The sequence below is a fragment of the Poecilia mexicana genome, unplaced genomic scaffold (genome assembly GCF_051168715.1).
Source record: "Poecilia mexicana isolate PSO_F unplaced genomic scaffold, ASM5116871v1 scaffold_21, whole genome shotgun sequence".
Taxonomy (NCBI): domain Eukaryota; kingdom Metazoa; phylum Chordata; class Actinopteri; order Cyprinodontiformes; family Poeciliidae; genus Poecilia; species Poecilia mexicana.
The window spans coordinates 18,545,589-18,564,253 of NW_028263390.1; the positions used below are offsets into that span (position 1 = coordinate 18,545,589).

At 39.6% G+C, this 18,665-nt stretch overlaps 1 protein-coding gene and 1 long non-coding RNA gene across 3 annotated transcripts; one reads left to right on the plus strand and one right to left on the minus strand.

The window, feature by feature from the left end:
- Positions 1–379: 379 nt before the first annotated feature.
- On the minus strand, positions 380–13,325 carry thbs1b (thrombospondin 1b). 2 transcript variants are annotated; one of them, XM_015006339.2, is made up of 23 exons: positions 13,063–13,325; positions 12,900–12,977; positions 12,207–12,766; positions 11,938–12,013; positions 11,554–11,637; positions 10,990–11,099; positions 10,405–10,536; positions 9,310–9,406; positions 8,281–8,454; positions 7,979–8,155; positions 6,577–6,750; positions 6,353–6,480; positions 6,119–6,271; positions 5,432–5,650; positions 5,239–5,346; positions 4,781–4,940; positions 4,576–4,694; positions 3,168–3,402; positions 2,863–3,090; positions 2,443–2,714; positions 2,267–2,364; positions 2,049–2,188; positions 380–1,969 (listed from the first exon to the last, which is right to left on the minus strand). In XM_015006339.2, the coding sequence occupies exons 2-23, from the start codon at positions 12,961–12,963 to the stop codon at positions 1,962–1,964; spliced, it is 3,516 nt and encodes a 1,171-aa protein (XP_014861825.2). In that variant the 5' UTR covers positions 12,964–12,977; positions 13,063–13,325; the 3' UTR covers positions 380–1,961. The 2 variants fall into 2 exon arrangements, with proteins under 2 accessions (XP_014861825.2, XP_014861824.2); XM_015006338.2 differs by having other exon boundaries at positions 12,900–12,980.
- On the plus strand, positions 11,032–15,777 carry LOC148153074 (uncharacterized). Its single transcript, XR_015761778.1, has 2 exons — positions 11,032–11,119; positions 15,317–15,777. It is a non-coding gene; the product is annotated as an uncharacterized LOC148153074 (long non-coding RNA).
- Positions 15,778–18,665: the final 2,888 nt, after the last annotated feature.

Genomic DNA, 18,665 nt, shown 5'->3' on the forward strand with positions numbered 1-18,665 from the left:
GAATTACTTATATGCTATATGTACAGCTCTGTAAAAAATTAAGAAAACCTCCTGATTATTCCATCAAACATTGATTTCTGAACTCTTACTGAGTGAAAACATTAGTGTTGTTTCTACATTTCTAATTGTTTGCATTATTTGAGCTCTGAAAGCTCTGCATTTCTCATTTTCTGCAAATAAAAACTCTTTTTTTTGCTTGTAATTTCAGAGATATGTTGTCAATAGTTCATAGAATAAAATAACAATATTCATTTTACTCAAACGTATACCTATAAAAATTAAAATCAGAGAAACTGATCATTTTAAGTGTTTTCTTAATTTTTTTTCCACATTGTAGGTGAATATTTAATACCGAAACAAAACATAAGTCCATGCAGACTTTTACATTTTAACAGCTATTTATTTTCTAAAAGTTGGTAACAAAAAATTTGCAGTGAATAAAAACAGCATTTTGCTTTATACAACTAAGAAAATGTTTACAGACAAAACTAATAATAGAAACAGATACACAACAACAAAACAAAGTAAAACAATAAAGAACAGAACATCCTTGCGTCAGTGTGCAAACTGTTTATACAGACGGACATGTCCCCTTTTACAAGACCACACATCCTGATAAATTATTTAAATAGCATGTATCTATACGCACACACAAATCAAGCTCTCACAAAAAGCTAAGACAAACAAAACAATAATTTATTTGCTAAAAATAGCACTGAAAATATGTGGCAAAGCAAATGTATAAAAATCTCCCATTTTTACTGGGGTACACCACGGCCCTGGGAACTCTGCTCTGTTTCTTAGATACAACAACTATTTACAGCTTATGCTAGGGTAGCACTAGAACGTCCAACATTTCAGAAGATTGTGAAAAAGCATTGTTTTGTTTTATCAGATTATAAACAGCAATGAGGTAATAATTGTACATTAAAAATGTCATCTCTGCAGAAAAGGTACAAAAATCACACCAACTTCATATTAAAAAAGAGTTCTGAGGAATACTCAATTCACCTTGTAAATCAGCTTTTACTAGAACAAAGAATCGGATATTAGGAGTTTTACTCGTTTTAGTACTACTTCTGTTCGCTGCCTACACTGTAGGCAAGAGTCGATAAGCTAGATGTATTTACATCATTTCATCTTGAAATCCTCAAAAGTTGAGGGACAGAAATCTCTTCAGTGACTAAATGGTAATTTTAGAATTGATCATGGCTTTTTGATACCAGGTGATTAGATTTTTCTCATTGGTTTCATATAGGAAGATCGTCACTTCCATCTTATCCTGAGTCAAAAATTCAGACATCAGTTTGTGGTTCTTCTGTTTAAACTAGAACTAAGCTATACTTAATTTCTCTACTCAACAGAGATTCTTAGGTAGACAGGTGAAGGATTTTCTTTATCCATTCATGGCTAATCTTCCACGCACACTGTTCATGAATAAACACATACCTCCCGCAACTCAACATTCCCCTCAAATCATTTCAAGTCCTAAAATGCTCTGTGTTCATTCTTTGAATCTGCAAAAGTATCATTCACAAGTCATACAAAGAGTAGTCTGGTAAAGAACAGAGAGTATATGTTTTTTTTTTCTTTCTTTGGGATGTCTATCCAAAAAGTGAGACTGAAGATGAGAAACAGAGTAATGAAAAGGCATTGAAGTGAAGTGAAGTGCATTTTTTTCTGAGGAACCTTTCCCAATGTTGGTGTCCATCTTGCAAAGCCAGAGTCTTTTCAGCTCCCCTTGACCTTTGATCCTCAACCGGAAGTTGGCTAGATGGTGCTTTGCCCAAACCAACTTCAAGTTACCCTGAGGCTAATAGTACGCCCTTCGCCCCATCCGAGAGTGCGTGCCACGGAAGAAAAGTAATGCAGAAATAAATCAGCTCCTGGACTTCGCAGGAGAAAATATGTTCTTACTTTACAAATAAAAGGTGCATTCCTCAGAGAGTTTGACCGTCATTTTATGCATCTGTTGAAAGATAACAGGAGTTAGCATATACAACTGCGGTGTTTAGAGGAATGTTTACACTTTCTTCAATGCTACCCACCTCTGCATTCATACTTGAGGTCTGAGAAATAAACCATCTCCTGTGAGAAGACAAAAAGACCTAGCCTGCCACCTGCGTACGTCTTGTCATAGATGCTACCAGAATCTGCCATGATCTTCTTACCCTCATACATCACAACTCTGTGGAAAGACAAATACAACTGAATAAGTTCAAAGATTGGAGTTCATGAATAATAAAAAGCTTTTTGTTGTTCCCACCTGATCAGTCCTGTTCTTGGCCTGTGAATCAGATGCCACCTGTAGGCAGTGAAGTCTTTCCATCCGACATTTTTAGGGTCGTGCCAGAGAGTGCGGACCTAATAACCGAGAAAAAAGGATCTGCAGCTTAGTCTGCCTGACAAACATCTAAATATATTCATCTAAATCTAGGCTACCTGTCCTGCGGTGTTGCCTGTGTGCCAGAGAGCGTTTCTAAGGTGCTCTCCTGGGCCGGTGGTGGAGTTAACTACTTTGATGGACAGGCCTGAGTATCCCTGGGCCTTGGTGGGTTTACTGGACCAGTAGGTCTGCGTGATCTGCTTCCACATCACCACGTAGAACCTGGAACTGGATTGGTAGCCGAACACAAAGCCGGCATAATCGTCGTCTCTCTCTGTGTTTATGAAGAAAGTTCCACTGAAGTCCACGGCGTTGAACTCGTGGTAACCTGTTGCAGAAAAAGGGGCCGGAAAAAACATTTTCATGAAGTTCTGCAATAAAAAAAGACAAATGCAATGACTGGAAGACTTTTTCTAATTCCATTGTCTGCCAGAAGAAGGCTTAAGAGAAATGAAATAAAAAGTAAACTAACATACCGACTGCAATGCCAGGATCGCAGTTGACAGTCTGAACCAGCTCTTTGCCTTGATGCCGGACGACCCAGTTAGGATCAATCTGGGAGGTGCCTTTTGGATCCAGAGGAACCATCTGGAACTTGCGGAAGTCTGTCTCACTGATATCAAAGTTCTCAGGACAAACATCATAGATATCAGGAACGTTGTCTTGGTCAAAGTCGTCTTTGCAAGCGTCTCCACGACCATCGCCTGAGAAATTTGTTGTAAGTTTGTTGTTTTTCCAGAAGTACTTGCACACTGTGGGATGCATTTCAGAATTTTCTTACCATCAGAATCCAGCTGGTCGGGGTTGAAGGCCAGTCTGCAGTTGTCTTTGTCATCAGGGATGCCGTCATTGTCATCATCATGGTCACAGGCATCTCCCTTGCCATCCTTGTCGTGATCAGCCTGGTTGGCGTTGGGAATATATGGGCAATTGTCCAGGTTGTTCTGGTGTCCGTCCTCATCGATGTCCTGGTTACTGTCACACTTGTCTCCCACTCGATCATCATCTGAATCCACCTGCAATCGGTTAATGTTAAATAATCTGTATTATAGCATAATATGGGTTTAGACTGGATAGAATAACATGAACATTTCAACTGATTAGTCTTGTGTTTCTGTTGAGATATTAATAAGAGTTGACCTTCAACGGCGTTGCTGATGGGACTGAAATGATTAATTGTATTAATCGTTGTGAATCGAATACCTAGGTAAGTTAGTAATCGATTAAACATTAACTTGAATATACAGACTCAAAAAAAGACCCAATTTCTGAAAGAACATACAATAATTAAGCCAAACTTATAAAAACTATAATACATACATTTTGAATTTAAGATAATAAAATTCTTTGTCTGTAAATATGTTCTACCCAAACCTAGCTAAAACTAGCTTCATCTGGAAGGTAGCTAAAACTAGCTAGTTAGGTGACTTGCTAACTAGCTAGTTTTAGCTTCATCTGATTCAAATTCTTCTACTATTTCTACTATTGCGTAAAAAAGACTTAACTGGAAAATGTGCAAAACTTGCCAATTTTTTGACCGATGAATCAATTAATCATCAGAATAATTTGATAGATTAATTGATAACTAAAATAATTGTTTCCTGCAGCTCTACTTGTTTAATAAATTTGAAAATATTAGGACTAATGCATCCAGTAATGGTAAGCAAGTCTCTTCTAGTTGTTTAAAGCAGCCCACAGTTTGTTTGTAAAAAAACACGTTGACACACCCTATCATTCCCCCAAACCCTCGGCCCAATTCCTGCTGTTCAACACATTCCTATTTCTCAGTGTAGCATGGCACAGGTGGACTGAGCAGGCCTGTGCTGAATTGACATGGCATGCACATACCCCAGGACCAGCCAATTCCTCCATAATATCCAGCCTAGGGCCTCTTCCCTCACATTAGCCAGCCAACGTCAATGGACCATTGAAAAGGCCTCCTGCTCCCCCCCTCCTACCACGCCTTATTGAACTAATGTGCCCTTGAGCTGCATGCGGGATTTGCTCCACCATTACATGGCGTGATAAAGCTTAGACAGCCACACAGGGCTAATCGCCGGGGCTCTCTCTCAATTGAAAGACAGATATATGCTGAGCTAGAGAGAAAGGCTTGGATCTGAATGTGGATTATTGTTGGTGGCTGAGGCGGAAGGAAATGGGGAAGGGTGTTTGCGTCTGTGTCCACACACCTGATCGGGATTATGTTCCAGAGGACAGTTATCACACATGTCTCCCACTCCATCCAGATCTGTGTCTCTCTGGTCAACGTTGTATACGTAGGGACAGTTGTCCTTCTCATTCAGTATTCCTGGCAATCAACAAGGAGACCTTAAAGATTGGAAACACCAAAGTAAAGTTTTTAGGGGTTTTTATATGGAAAATTTGAATGCCTACCATCCCCATCGATGTCCACAGCGCAGGCATCTCCCTCGCCGTTGTTGTCTGTGTCTGTCTGATCTGGGTTGCTGTTGTAAGGGCAGTTATCGCAGCGGTCCCCTACTTCATCGCGGTCATAATCATACTGCCTGGGATTGTACACGAACGGACAGTTGTCCTGTTTCACAAAGACAGAATGAGGAGCTGATGACAAGTTTTCAGTCGCAGTGCTTATCTTTTGCTGTCTGGACCTGTCTATGTACACGGTGCATGCAGAGCAGGATGAAAAGCTGCTTTATTTTCAGGCTCAGTTCTAATGTTGGGATTAGTGTCAGATAATGCAGGTGCCTTTGCTCGCTGTCTTAGCTTTGGTATTTATGGTTTTGGCTAAGAATCAGTGAAAAACATTTGCTTTCCTGCCCCACCTCAGCTTTTGAGGTGCATGAGAGTTAGGAAACCAGAACACAAATACTAACCCTGTCATCAGGAATACCATCATTGTCATCGTCATCGTCACATGCGTCTCCAGTTCCATCCTTATCATAATCTTCCTGCCCTGAGTTTGGAAGATTGGGACAGTTGTCCTGAATGAAAAGAAATATGTTCAGACGGGCTGCTGGAAGGCAACATTACACGTAATTTTATCGTTTCATCCCAACCCTGACAAACCTTTTTACAGTGGTAGGTGGCATTCTCCACACAGACCAGATCGGCATTGGGCCATCCATCCAAATCCGTGTCCTCTCCACAGATGTGACCATTGCCAGCATATCCGGGTTTGCACTCGCAGCGGAACATGGGGTCGGAAAAGTGTCCCAGGTAGTTGCAGCGAGCGTTTTTGTTGCAGTCATGGCTTCCATCGAGGCAAGGATTACGGGGTGTGCACACCTGTAGATCGAACGGTTTAAACAAAAAGTAATCAAACTGTACCATTCTAAATCATTACATTTCACGTCACACTATTATATGTCACACATAGTTCATCCACAACATAAATCAGCTTGTCACAATTTATTTAAACATTGAAAAACTCATAATACGTCTTGATATGCATTCCGATTAGGCTCATTTGTCAGATTAAATTAGCAATTATTAAACATACTTTCCATTAAGAAACATTCTCATTTTAAGTCATATTTTCATTAGCTGCAAGTGGAAAATCATCATAATTAACAACATAGATAAATGTTTATAAACATCAGCCTGAGTGTAATTAATCTACATAATGTGTTACACATTACTGAAATAAATGAGTACATGTGCTACTCAAAAGATGGAGAGTAGTTGGAAGTAGTTTCTACAGGTTCATACATATTCTGGACTTTACTTTGATGGAAAAGCCAGGTGTCCACTTGCCTGTTTGTTAGCAGCAGCTTGCTCAACTCCTTTGCCAAACGGTTGGGGTCCTGAGTAGCGAGGAGGGCAGGGCAGACAGTTGTATCCTGGCTCTGTGTTCTCACAGCGGTGCACGCCGTTAAACTCAAAGCACGCATCTGGAACCTCCTTGCACTGTTTTTGTGGTTAAATAAAAATCCCTGTTACTTTTTTTTCCAGGGTAATCATTTTTGCTCTGTAATCATAAACTCGTACCTCATCAACATCTTTGCACTTTATGCCATTTCCTGTGAAGCCAACTGGGCATTTTCCACACTTCCAGGAACCATCGGGGAAACTAGAGCACTTGGCTCCAGAAAAGCAAGGGTTGGACAAGCATCCATCTGAGAACAACAAGAATAATCTGTTTTTAATCTTAAGAATGCTTAAGTGAAAAATGAAAACTCAAACAACCTAAAGCGGGCTTTAAAATGACTCACCTATTGGGCAAGCTTTCTTATTGCACATCTGTCTGTCTATGGCATCGCCAACACACTCTTTACCACCATGCAGTGGGGCAGGATCATTGCACAGGCGCTTACGACTTTGAACTCCACCCCCACAGGTGAGGGTGCACGTCCCCCAAGGTGACCAGGGTCCCCAGTTCCCATTAACTGGAGAGAGGAAATCATGGTCAGTTTCTACCCTTGCTGCAAAATTCAGGAGTGAAATCAAGATGTCAGTAGCTGCGTTTCCGTGAAGCATACATAATTTCCACTGCTCAAAATGAAATGACAATTTAAAAAAAAAACTCATGGATTGTGATTAAATAAAAAAAAGTTGCACCAGGATGAGGTGTTTTTTCAGCCATATTGAAATAGATGTATTTTGCAAAACTACAATGGAAATACAAAAGTCACATGACTAACAGCTGGATGTTACTACTGAAGAAAACCACAAAGAAGACGACAGGAAGCTGTAGGAGGATGACGTTTTTTTTTTCTGGCTCCACCATAGCTCTCACTGAATCGCACAGTTCATAAAAAATTGTGTGTCATTCGAACGTGTGAAATCCATTACTGTTCTGTAAAATAGCCATCTACAGTTTCCCTAAAACGCTGCATATGTTTAAGGCAGGGGTGTCAAACTAATTTTCGTTTTGGGCCAAATCCTGATCATGAACACTCTTAAAGCTCTGGTTGTGCCAGAATGCACTGATAAAACCTATTCAGAAACTGTTAAAATATCAATAAATTCTTAAAGTTAAATAATATTATTGAACATCTTTTCAGTTCATCCAGGATTTTGTGATTCTTTTTGTAATTTTTTTGTGATTAAAAATCAACATTTTTGTGGTACAAATTTGGAAATATTTGATCTGACAGTAAATTTGACTTATCATAAACTATAATCTAGCATCAGTTAAAGCTGAGGCAGCTGTTTAGTACAAGTAAGAAAGTTTTTGACAATTATTTGAGAAAAATATGCAATAAACTCCCAATTATGTATTGGTGCAAAACGGTGTGGGTCATTCTCAAGAACCTGGAAGGACTGGTAGATATAATTTGGCAGTAAATGAATAAAAACTGCATTGATTTGATTGATAATAGTATTTACTTCACTTAGTGTTTAGTCTTGACTCTATGGGCCACATAAAAAGTTATGGTGGACCAGATTTGGCCCACGGGCCTTGAGTTTGTCAAACGTGGTATAAAAATTTTGTCGCTCCAACGCCGAATAAGACGCCGACGCCTCCTTTGATGATTGATGATGATGATGATGAACACTAGCGCCGAATTATGAATACATCTCATGTAACTGTTTACATCCGTTGCTGCCGTTGACAAGGATTTGTGCACATTTGTCATGAAAACCCGGCTAATCCAAGGCGTTGAAACTCACTGGGACATGGAGACTTCTCGCACGTCTCAGTTTGTCGGCCCTCTCCCACACAGCCCCTGCCTCCCAGCTGAGGGGTGGGGGAGTTGCAGAGGCGGATACGAGTGATGACACCAGAACCACAGGTGACGGAGCACGACGACCAGGGTGACCAATGACTCCAGTTTCCGTCCTGCTTGACTGAAGATTTGAAAAAAAAAAAAAAGGTCATAGGTCAACATGGAGCAACTAATCTGCTGGATTAATAACTAAAGCTAATTTTACAGATAACAAAACTTCAAGTAAGTGATATATTTGTTACTCACAGCGCTTGTCACACTCCTGGAGGTAGCAGTCGCGGGTTTGCACTGAGGTGCCCTCGCAGATATTATTGATACGGTCGCAAGAGCGGCCACGCTGCTGGATGCCCCGCCCACATGACACAGAACAATGAGTCCATTCAGACCAGGGCGACCAGCCGTCCTCAGCATAGTCACTCGCTGCGCAAGGGAGGGAGCGGGAGAGAATACGAAAAAGAGGGAAACAATTAAAATGGTATTCCAGAGAGGCAGCAAGCCTTTTTAAAACGCCCCTGAGCATAAACAAAGAGGGCAAGCTCCTCAAGTGAAGGGCTAATAGAGAGGATTTAGCTGGGAATGAGATGCAGAAAACTTCTTCTGTTCAGAGCCAAGGCAGATGACTAACACTCCGAGATAAGCCAGGGAAACAGAAAAGTCCACTGTAACTCAGGATGAAACGACTCCAAAACATTGCAAAAACACAAAATCCTAACAAGTTTTTTTGTTGAGTTTTAGTGCAAATATCTTGCTGCACTTGGACAAAGACAAAACAAGCACGTTTTCAGCAAGTAAATGTGAAAAATATCTTGTTACAAGTGAAATAACTTGTACTTTTTCATCGATATTAAGGAATTATTTACTTAAAGCAAACTCCTATTTCTTGCTGAAAAATTTCTTGTAAGTTAATTTTGTCTTATTTCAAGTCGACTAAGATATTTGTACCAGACACTACAGTAAAAATACTGTGTTTTTGGTGACATTGAATCTTTCAGTCCAACTTTACCTCTGCAAAATGGTAAAATATTTGAGCTCACAGTACTAAACCACATAAGCCCCTTTTTCACATCAACTGGAGTTTTTTTTAGCAGTCAAATTATCTTAAAAGTTAGCAAGCCTTCTGTTAAAGGTAAAGCGCTCCGTCCGGGGTATTTTTGTGGTAAAGCAAACACAAATGGGTCTTTCAGTGTTTGAATGGATCTTCTGTTAGCTGAACTGTGTGTATACAAAACATATGGTATGCATTAATTTACATACACAGAAAATATAAATTCTTACGTGTTCCACAACGAGGACAGCATTCGCCATCGGGGACGGTGGCGTTGGCACACGGGATCAGAGGGCAGGAGATTTTGCGGCACACGGTGGCAGAGTTCTGCACAAAGAAACTCCTAATCAGATTAGTGTGTAAGAGATTAAGGGGAACAATTTGAGAAGAATTTGACTCTACAAACTTGTATTTGCCCCTAATGACTGACAAAGCCGTCATAACAGGCACCACATCATTAAATAAAAATGTGATTGACAGTAACTTGCACTTCAGTGTTGAAACTTGTGCTTCAACTTATCTGCTCTGGCACAGATCATTGTTCAGAGGTTGCACTGAGCTTAAGAAAACAGTCTTTTCACTCGTATTGTGCATGAGTGGAAAGTCAATTTACGTGTTTGTTCGTGCAACCAACACATTACATCCCAAGGTGAAATCAACCATGCCAGAAAAGTTAAAACACGGAGCCCTGGGAGGGAGTTTATGCCCCCTGCAGATAACCACCTGCCCTCTGGGTCAGGAGAGGGTTGGCATAAGCTCAAAATCCTGAATACAATCAGTCTCACATTGGTGCTTTAAAGATCCAGAGGTACAAACAACTAAATATTGCCTTCTAGCACAACACCATAAGTGAGTCTGGGCTCACAACTGCTCTATAGGTTTGCATGCTGATGCTCACCCTCCTGGATTTGATTACTGGCAGGAAACAATGTGGAAATAGAGAGAAGTAGGAGAGAAAAAACTGCCCATAGGATTGAATTGTCTGTAGGATTCCTGCCAAGTATCCCCCCCTTTGTCAGGGCCAAGGTCTTGTTCCTAATTATGGACATCACTTAAAGTCTGCTAGAGTCCCCAAGAGCTACACTCATGCTGAATGTCTGACGAGAGACATGTCATTACTACACCAAAGACTGTCTACCTTGTGCAAAACCAACAAACTACTAATTACCAACACGAGCAGCTGAGGTGATGGTTAAGTGCTCCTCATTCAATCTGTATTGTCTTAAGTTTAAGAGTTTGTGTGCTGGTATAAACCCTTCATATTTGTGTGACAGTTTAGCATGCAGCAGGCACAAATGGTAGGTCAATGGGGTGAAGGGTTTCACCTGACAAGTGCACTCAGTGCAGTCATCGACGGTCCATTCGTCTTTGTTCTTGCGCAAAATGCCGTTGTGGATGCAGACGCCTCTATGGCTATGTAAGCCAGTGTGGTTCTTAATAAGCTTGTTCTCATTTGTCTGGCGTTGTGGAAAAAAGAAAAATGCAATGATGTAATGAGTTGTGAGATCATATAAGTAGACTGAAAAGTACGAACACAGTTAGCTTGGGTAATCACAAATGTTTAATATAGAAACTAAACCAAATCTACCAGAGAGACATAGTAAAACAACATGCATACCCTCAAATGGAACAGTGAATCCTGTGGATAAGACAGACTGTTTTTACTTTATATTAATGATATATCATTTGTAAGTTCAAACTGTACGCAGATGATACTGCAATTTATATACACGAAGATAGCATGACACAAGTTGTGAATTAACCATTTTAGATCTAAGTTTCAAATATCTGCCTGGATATTTTTGCTTGTTTTAATTGTACACAGTTCTTTAAATGTCCTGTGAGTAAATTTATAAACGCAAACTGCCCCTGTTAATTAAGCAAATAAAACGTTGATGTCTCGTCCTTACCAGTTGGCGGAGCTCATTGGACAGCTCCTTGACCACGACGCCGAGGCCTTTCAGCTCCTTGAACATGCTGATCAGATCCTCACAGGAGAAGCCACACACCATCTGCAGGTCTAAAAAAAACACAGCTTAGGTAAGTCTGTGGCAGACAGACCTGTCACAGGAAACAAGGTATATCAAGGTTCCTGTTTTAAAACTGCTGAAATTCTTCTATGTAGCGTACAAGTTGATGTACACTTGTGGTCAGCTGGCTTAAAGTGAGCTTCTAAACCTTTTCCTTGCTTTTATGTAAGGAAAAAGGTCCATAAAAATAAGGACAGCCATGGTGTAAAAACCAAAGGAGCATCACCCATCACTATAACTAAAATAAATTTGTTATAAAATGCTGCATACCAACTGCTACCAGTGCATAATAATTGTCATATTTAAGATCAGTCAGATTATGTCATACGTTTTCGTTTCACATACTTCTGTAACTACTGGTTAATATCATATCAGCCCATGTGATGCCAGTTTTAGAGCTTCACTTACAAAGATGATGAAGTCCAAGTATTACATAGTGTTTACCTTTAGTTTTGTGTCCAGTGTACTCTGTTCTGATAGCAGAAGAGCCGTTCAGGTTAGTCACAATCATCGTGTCACTTGGAGCAGCTGAAAGGCAAAAAGTCATAAAATCTCCAAGAGATCCCCATTTATTTCTATGTGCTCACTTAGTGTCGCAGCTAGTCACAGTTTAAATTAATGTCAAATGTAATTAGATAAAACACAAGACGTCAGACAGATTTATACCCTGAAATTCCTCAGAGACAAGTTAACCACTTTTAAGCTTTTACCAAGTAATTGGCGTGTAAATTACAACCAAAACAACTTCCCACTGACAGCAGCTTGCTTTGTGTTGGCACGTCTGGCGTATAATGAAGAGCACTACGCTTCTTGGACTCGATTACTTACTGCTCTGGCATCCTTTGTTGCGCAGGATCGCGTCCAGCGTTGTTCCAAACACAAACCGCACGTTTTGCAGCACCCCCTAAAAGCATCGATGTCAGAAAGGAAAAATGGTTATCAGTGTTGGATATTTCAGAAACGCTTAATTGGTCAGTCCGTCGTTCCTGAGTTGTGTGCGTAATTGCGCATAAATCCAATGTTTCGGGCGTTCTTTCTTCTAAAAACATAAGAAAACACAAGGCGTTCCGGAGTAAGAATCGATCTTCTGCGCTCACCATGAACCTGTCGTTCACTGCTCCCTTCCCGACCCGGAGCTGCGCGCCGGCTGCAGTGCCTTGCGTCAGGATGTTCTGGATGGGCGCTTCCAGCTCCACGGTGTTCACCTCCTCGCATCCTGCGAACAGCTGCGCTCGGTCCTCCTGCACGAACAGCGTGATGTTCTTCCAGCCACCCGTGGCCAGGTCCACCTCCTCGATGGAAACCACCTGCTGCTTGTTCTCGGTGGAGTAAACGATATCCAGGGTGTTCGCCTTGCCGTTGGAGACGATCTCGAAGACGGGTCCGGAGCCGTCTCGCTTCTCCACGGTCAGGAGGCTGCCCCTGGTCCGTTTAAACTGCTTGAAGTTGAGGAGAAGTAGGAAGCCCTTTTCGACGTAGACCGAGTCGATCAGGTCCCTGAAGGCGCTCTCGGGGACCGGGGGGATAAGGTCCGGGTTGAGGATCTTGTAGGCGGGGCTGTATGGGTCGTCTCCTTTCGCCAGGGTGACCCCGTGGTTCTTACTGGGGACTCGGATGAGCTCAAACAAATCAAACACACTATTGTCGTCTCGACTCTCTGCGGGTGAATAAGAAGAAGCAGTAAGCTTTTGTCTGCATGAATACTAAATATTAAATCTTTTACGGCTTTTTAAAATCAATTAAATGTTGGAAAATTTGAATAATCTGATATTTAAATAGTTGAAGCTCACCTGCGACTCTCGCACCGTCACAGGAACAAAGCATCAACAGCAAACATATTCCTGTCACCTTCATGGTGCAGCACAAACCTGCTGCCGCAAGTAAATTGAAATATCCGACAATTTAGGACTTAAGACAAGGTTGAGCAACGTGCAAAATATTTTTGACACTCACCTGCTCCCTTTAATGAAAGAAAAAGTTTACAAAAATATAAAATCCCTTGAAAATGTGTAAAAAATTGCAATAATTCCAACGTCCTTATTTAAGAAGTTAAAAATCCACCGTGAAAAGGGGAAATAATTAAATCTTGCTCGTCTTTTTCCTCTTTGCCTAATTGAAAATGTGCCTCCACTGGTATCCACCGCTAAAAACTCCCCTTTTAAGCCGAGGCAGCACAAAGTGTTATTTAAATAGTTTGATGCCTTTCCTAAGACGTGGCCTCGTCCAATCATGGTGAGGAGAGAAAAAGGGACGAGGGAGGGAGAGAGGAGGGGGACCGGACGAGGGACCTGCGTCTGTGCGCCGCAATCAGACCCTTAATGGTGCTGAGTTTCCTCTCCCAGCGCCCATCCATCACATCTCTGAGGCATTTTCACCTCTCTGAGATTGTCTCAGAATATTTCAGAACTCATATTTTCACTAATATTAGAAATTAAGCTTCTAAAAATCGACCAGAGTACGCAATGAGTTGAACAGAATCAGATTCAATAGATAGATATCTCAAATAAATATATTTTGTCAATCTTCTACCTTTGTTCAAACAGATTTGGTATGTATTTTGGGTATTTTTTTCTATTTTACTTTGGTATTATGTTCTCTAATGGACCGGGGAGCTTCAGTTTCTGGGATTGCCTAGTTGCAGTTCCAGCTCCCACCACTAGGAGCCGACGTGAGTTCACAGCAGAAATGCCTGAGGCTTTTCAAGGTGGAGCTGCAGAACACCTGAACTCCTGTTTAATTTATGAGTTCATCGATATGTTGGTGCATATTAAATACTCTACTGAACAGAATGTTAGATTTGTAATATTTTATCCTTATTTAGTGGTGAAAGGACAAATTTCACACAAGTATCCAACAGTTTTCTTTAGTTAAAGCTGTTCCAAATCAACAGGTTCTTCTAATATTTTAGGTTCATTTTGAGCAATGGAGTTGTGTTTTATGTAGTTTATGGGGTCAAACGTTTTTGGTCTCCTTGTTATTGGAATGACCAATATTCCTAATGCCTGAGGAGATTTGATTAGGTGTCTCAAAACATTTATCCCTTAGGGAAATAAAAAAAAATATATACAGATTTCTAAGGAAACCTTAATACATAACACTTAAGAAGCATGAATTAAAACACGACTAGAATAACAAAAGACATTTAGCAAACTCAAACCAAGACTTATTTGAAAGCCCAGAACGTGACGTCACACTCTTCATAACTCCGCCGACTTCGCCATGATGGACGTCAAAAAAAGAGAGAAAAAAACAATACGATCCTTTAAAGCTAGTCTAAAAACAGGCGTCTGTAACCTAATATCGCTTTTATTTAGCTGATTTCGCAGTTAAAATGATCACAGGGTGCTGCGCGGTCGGCTGTACAAAACAGACAAACTAAACTTGTCATTTATTTTAATAACTTTTAATGAGGAAAGACGCAGTGGAGATGGATAGCAGCCGTTAACCATGATTGGCAGCCTTCAGTGTAACCGTGGATTTGCAGAAAACACTTTTTTATAAGGTAACAAGATTAACGTTCATATACTATGTAAGTAAGTGTGATTAGAAAGATATCATCGCATTAAGGAGAAGATAACCATTAGTAACCATGGAGACAACGCCGCACCGTCATGTAGCCTAGCATGTTTGGTAAAACGCTAGTTAGCATCTCGTCTTTTGTACGTTTTTTATCCTGCTCCGGTTTAAGGGGAAGCGCTTTTTATGACATAGTGACATAAATCATGTGGTGTGAATTCAGGCAAAGTCGATAATTTGATCAACACGTCACAACTTTTGTAAATATCACCGTCTATGAGCCCCAACCAGGTGTGTTACGTTCACCGACATATTAGCTCGACTCGAACAAGTAGAAGCCATGAATGAACTAACAGAAACAAGTTCAGTCGCTATGTTCAATTCTCCCGTCCTTCACTTTCGATGTCCATCATGGCGCCTCCAATGATTTAGTGACGTAGCTGCAAAGGGTCAATAAGGCATTCTCCTGGATATGACAACCAAATTTAATTTGAATAAATATGTTTAAGATATTTAGAAGAAAGTGACAGATAAAAAGGATTAAAGAATATAAAGAACAAGAAAAGGATGCACACCACCTCTCCTGAGCATTGACAGATAGGTATTCAGAAAGTGAAGTTCTTTGAGTTGATTTGTAAGACCCACACATCTAGGTGTGCTGTAATATGCTGAGAGCTTTGTGCTTTAACAGAGATGGAGGAACTGGATGATGCTGAAGGCTGGTTCAGATGTCCTAGGATGGAGCGGTACCCTGAGGGGTCCTGAGGTCAAAGTCAACCTGACTTCTTTGGTGCCAAAGAGTCTGTCTGGGATCAGCACCCTTCATTGAAGGCGCTTGTTTCAGCCTGTGGAGGAGAAAGTTTTACTCATACAGGTATCTTGATAGTTAACTGGCCTGCTTTGTAATGTGAAAGATTTATCACAATGGATAAGTGTTAAGCAAAAGGGGCGATTTGAATCTGGTTTATTTCTTAATCTGAGCTTCTGCAGTTATCAGCTTTTTGGTCTGTAAACCTGCAGGTGGAAATTACCATGTTTTTTTGTTATAATCTGGTATCTCTGTATCTCTCATTTTAAAAGGTTAATGAAATGTTGTACATTGTCTCTATATAAATAGATTATAAACAGTATTAAATTTATCCAGATGACAAACTGAATGCAAACTGTCTTCAGAGGCGGTCAAAAAGTGAACAGTTTTAAAAAGAAACGCTGAGACCATTAAGTAAATTAGAACACAAATTGTGCTTTAAATAGCAAAGAAAAATAACAATAAAAAAGAAGCATGAATGAAAATGAGCAAAAAGTAACAACACATTTTAGGCAGAAAAAGGGAGTAAATATCCACCAAAAATTTTTTTTATTTAATAGCAATTTTCTTTAAAGAAAAACAACAACAAAAAATTACATTTCTGAGACTGAAAAGTCAAAATTTTGCTATAAAAAACACAGAAACTCTCTAGAAAAAAACTTGAAAATGCATGAGTTTGAAAAACTGCAAATTTTCTAGAAAACTACTCAAATTTTAAGATTAATATCAGACATTTTCTAGAAAAAACTGGAAATTCTGAGCTGCGAAAGTTAACTTCTGAAACTCAGAAATTTCCAAAACTTTGAGATTAATCTTGAAATTCCTGAGTCCTTTGACCTCAAGAAATAGGTCAAAGAGGAAAGGTATAAACAAGAAGAAAGAAAAAAAAACAGTGAAGTACAAGTATCTACACGTTATTCCAGCATTCAAATTTACGCACAGGAAATTGATGAGCTACATTTTATGACAGCTGAAGAAAATTTTCTGTGACCTCCACCCTGCTCTCTTCCTTGTTGTTGCTGCGGAGGTTCTGCTTCCTGACAGGTCGTGACCCGGCCTCAGGCTTCTTTCTGATTCTTGATCGTTTGACACACCTGCCTTCCTGCTGTAAGTCATCACCTGGTGTCAAAAAGAGGATGAGTAAAGATGAGAATTCACTGGAAAAGCACTAGTGCCTGATTGGCTGTTTTCAAGCTAAGAAGAAGTGATAGCAGGTGGAGTAATTCGCTTGTTGACTGGGATGAATTCCAGAGGAACTGGGCTGATGGAGGAACATCCAGTAAAATCTATCAACTTTAGTGTGTTTCTGTTTTACTCTAGAGTTCCTCCTTGCAGTTTATCACTGATTAGATGACCTTTTTTTGTCAGTTGCTCATATTTACACTAAATCTATTAACGTTTCATATCATCCTCATTAAAGAAAAAAAAAGGAGAGTTTGTTTTAACAAAAAAATTAGCAAAAATGGAGCAGAGAAAGAAATAGACATGGACAGAATGAAAACAAACATAAAGCTGTTCTCTAAATAGAGAACATTATCTGGAATGTCCTCTTCAAAGCTCTAATCTTAGCTGTTCAAAAAAAAAGTACAGACTGCAGATTTGATGTTGCACAAACTGGATGCAAAAGAAAGAAGGACTTTGTCCAACTGTTTAAAAATTTTAATAAACAATGACTTCAGGGCTCTGCAGCCTGCAAGTCTGGAGCTGCAAGTTACTCTTTGGTCCGTTCACAACGACTATTCATATGTTTGGCTTTCGATATAATAACAGCATGCAGTTCTGATATTCTTATCTGATATTTAAAAAAACAGAAATAAAATGTTTCACTGCAAAAAACTAAATCTTACCAAGTATTTTTCATTTAGTTTCTAGTGCAAATATCTTAGTAAACTTGAATAATACAAAACAAATTTACAAGTAACATTTCAGTAAGAAATATGAGCTTGTTTTAAGGTAATAATTCTTTAATATTAACGGAAGAGTTCTAATTATTAGTAGAATAATCAGGTAGATACAATCCTTTAAAAATGTTTTGTTCTACTTGCAGATTATTTTACTGCAAGTAGATTGTTCATCAATTTTAAGGATTTATTGCCTTGACGTTCTTTTATCTTGCTGAAAAGTTACTTGCAAATTTGTTTGGTCTTCTGATATTTGCACTAAAATTAGACCAAAATACTTGGTAAGATTTTGTGAATTTCCTGGAATAAATGAGAAGTTGTCTTTGGTCAAAATTTAAATGAGTTGTTAGAGGTCAAAACTCCAGCCGTGACCTTGTTTTTTTGCGTTATATTGGACATTTAACCAAATTCTAATAGCGTAACCACATTACTTTCAAACTTTTACTGAAATCTTGAATAATCTCCTATATCTAAGCTTCTGATATTCACTGTGGCTGCACTTTCTAAATGTTCCACTTGAATTCATGATGTAAAAACAGAGACATTTGCTTGGAGCCTGTACTTGGACTTCGCTTTTTTCACCCTGAAAATATTTTTGAAAACTGCTTAAATCATTAAAAAAGACCAAAGTTATTCTTTCCAGATGAGCTCAAAGAAAAAGAACTGACCTAGATTTCATCATCTCCCATTTTCATCACACCAATCAGTTTCTGATAACGGCCAAACCTTTGACCACATGTGCTGACAAATCAATTACAGTATCCATAGAGCATGCGGCATAAACGGGGATCCATGTTGCACATGCGTCTGTTTCCGTCACGTTTTGGACCCGGTTTAAAAAGAAACTCAAACCTGGGTTTCGTTTTCTTTTTGCAAAAACAAAATTTCTCCATTTGAATGAGAATAAGAATGCATAATTGGAAAAAAAAAAAGCTCTAACATGATTTGAAATAAAATAAATATTTAAATTCCTGCCTGACTTGAACCAAACACAGAAGCAAAAGCTAAACCAGCTGAACAAGCTGAGCAGCTATGACAGTTTGGCGCTTAGTTTATGTCTAGTTAAATTCCTGTTTTCACCTGTTTTGCATCTTTTTATTCCCGGATTTTCGATTTTGTCAAACCTCAAATATGCCATAACAGCGCTAGATGTTTAGCATACTGCACATTTAAAATTATTTATCTGGCACTGACTGGTTTCCACTCGAGGTCATACGACTGCAGCGGTGTCAAACTCATTTTGGTTTTGGGCCAAATCCAGATCATGGATGCTCTTAAAGGGCCTGTTGTACCAGAATGTATTGATAAAACCTGATCACAAACTGCTAAAA

Bases quoted from the DNA above. Each gene is read 5' to 3' on its own strand.
- thbs1b (XM_015006339.2), bottom strand. From the start codon at position 12,963: ATGAAGGTGACAGGAATATGTTTGCTGTTGATGCTTTGTTCCTGTGAC. The intron at 8,156-8,280 runs GTGAGTAACAAA...TCAAATCTTCAG, and splicing joins CCAGGAGTGTGACAAGCGCT to TCAAGCAGGACGGAAACTGG. The intron at 4,941-5,238 runs GTTAGTATTTGT...TTTGTGAAACAG, and splicing joins ATGGTATTCCTGATGACAGG to GACAACTGTCCGTTCGTGTA.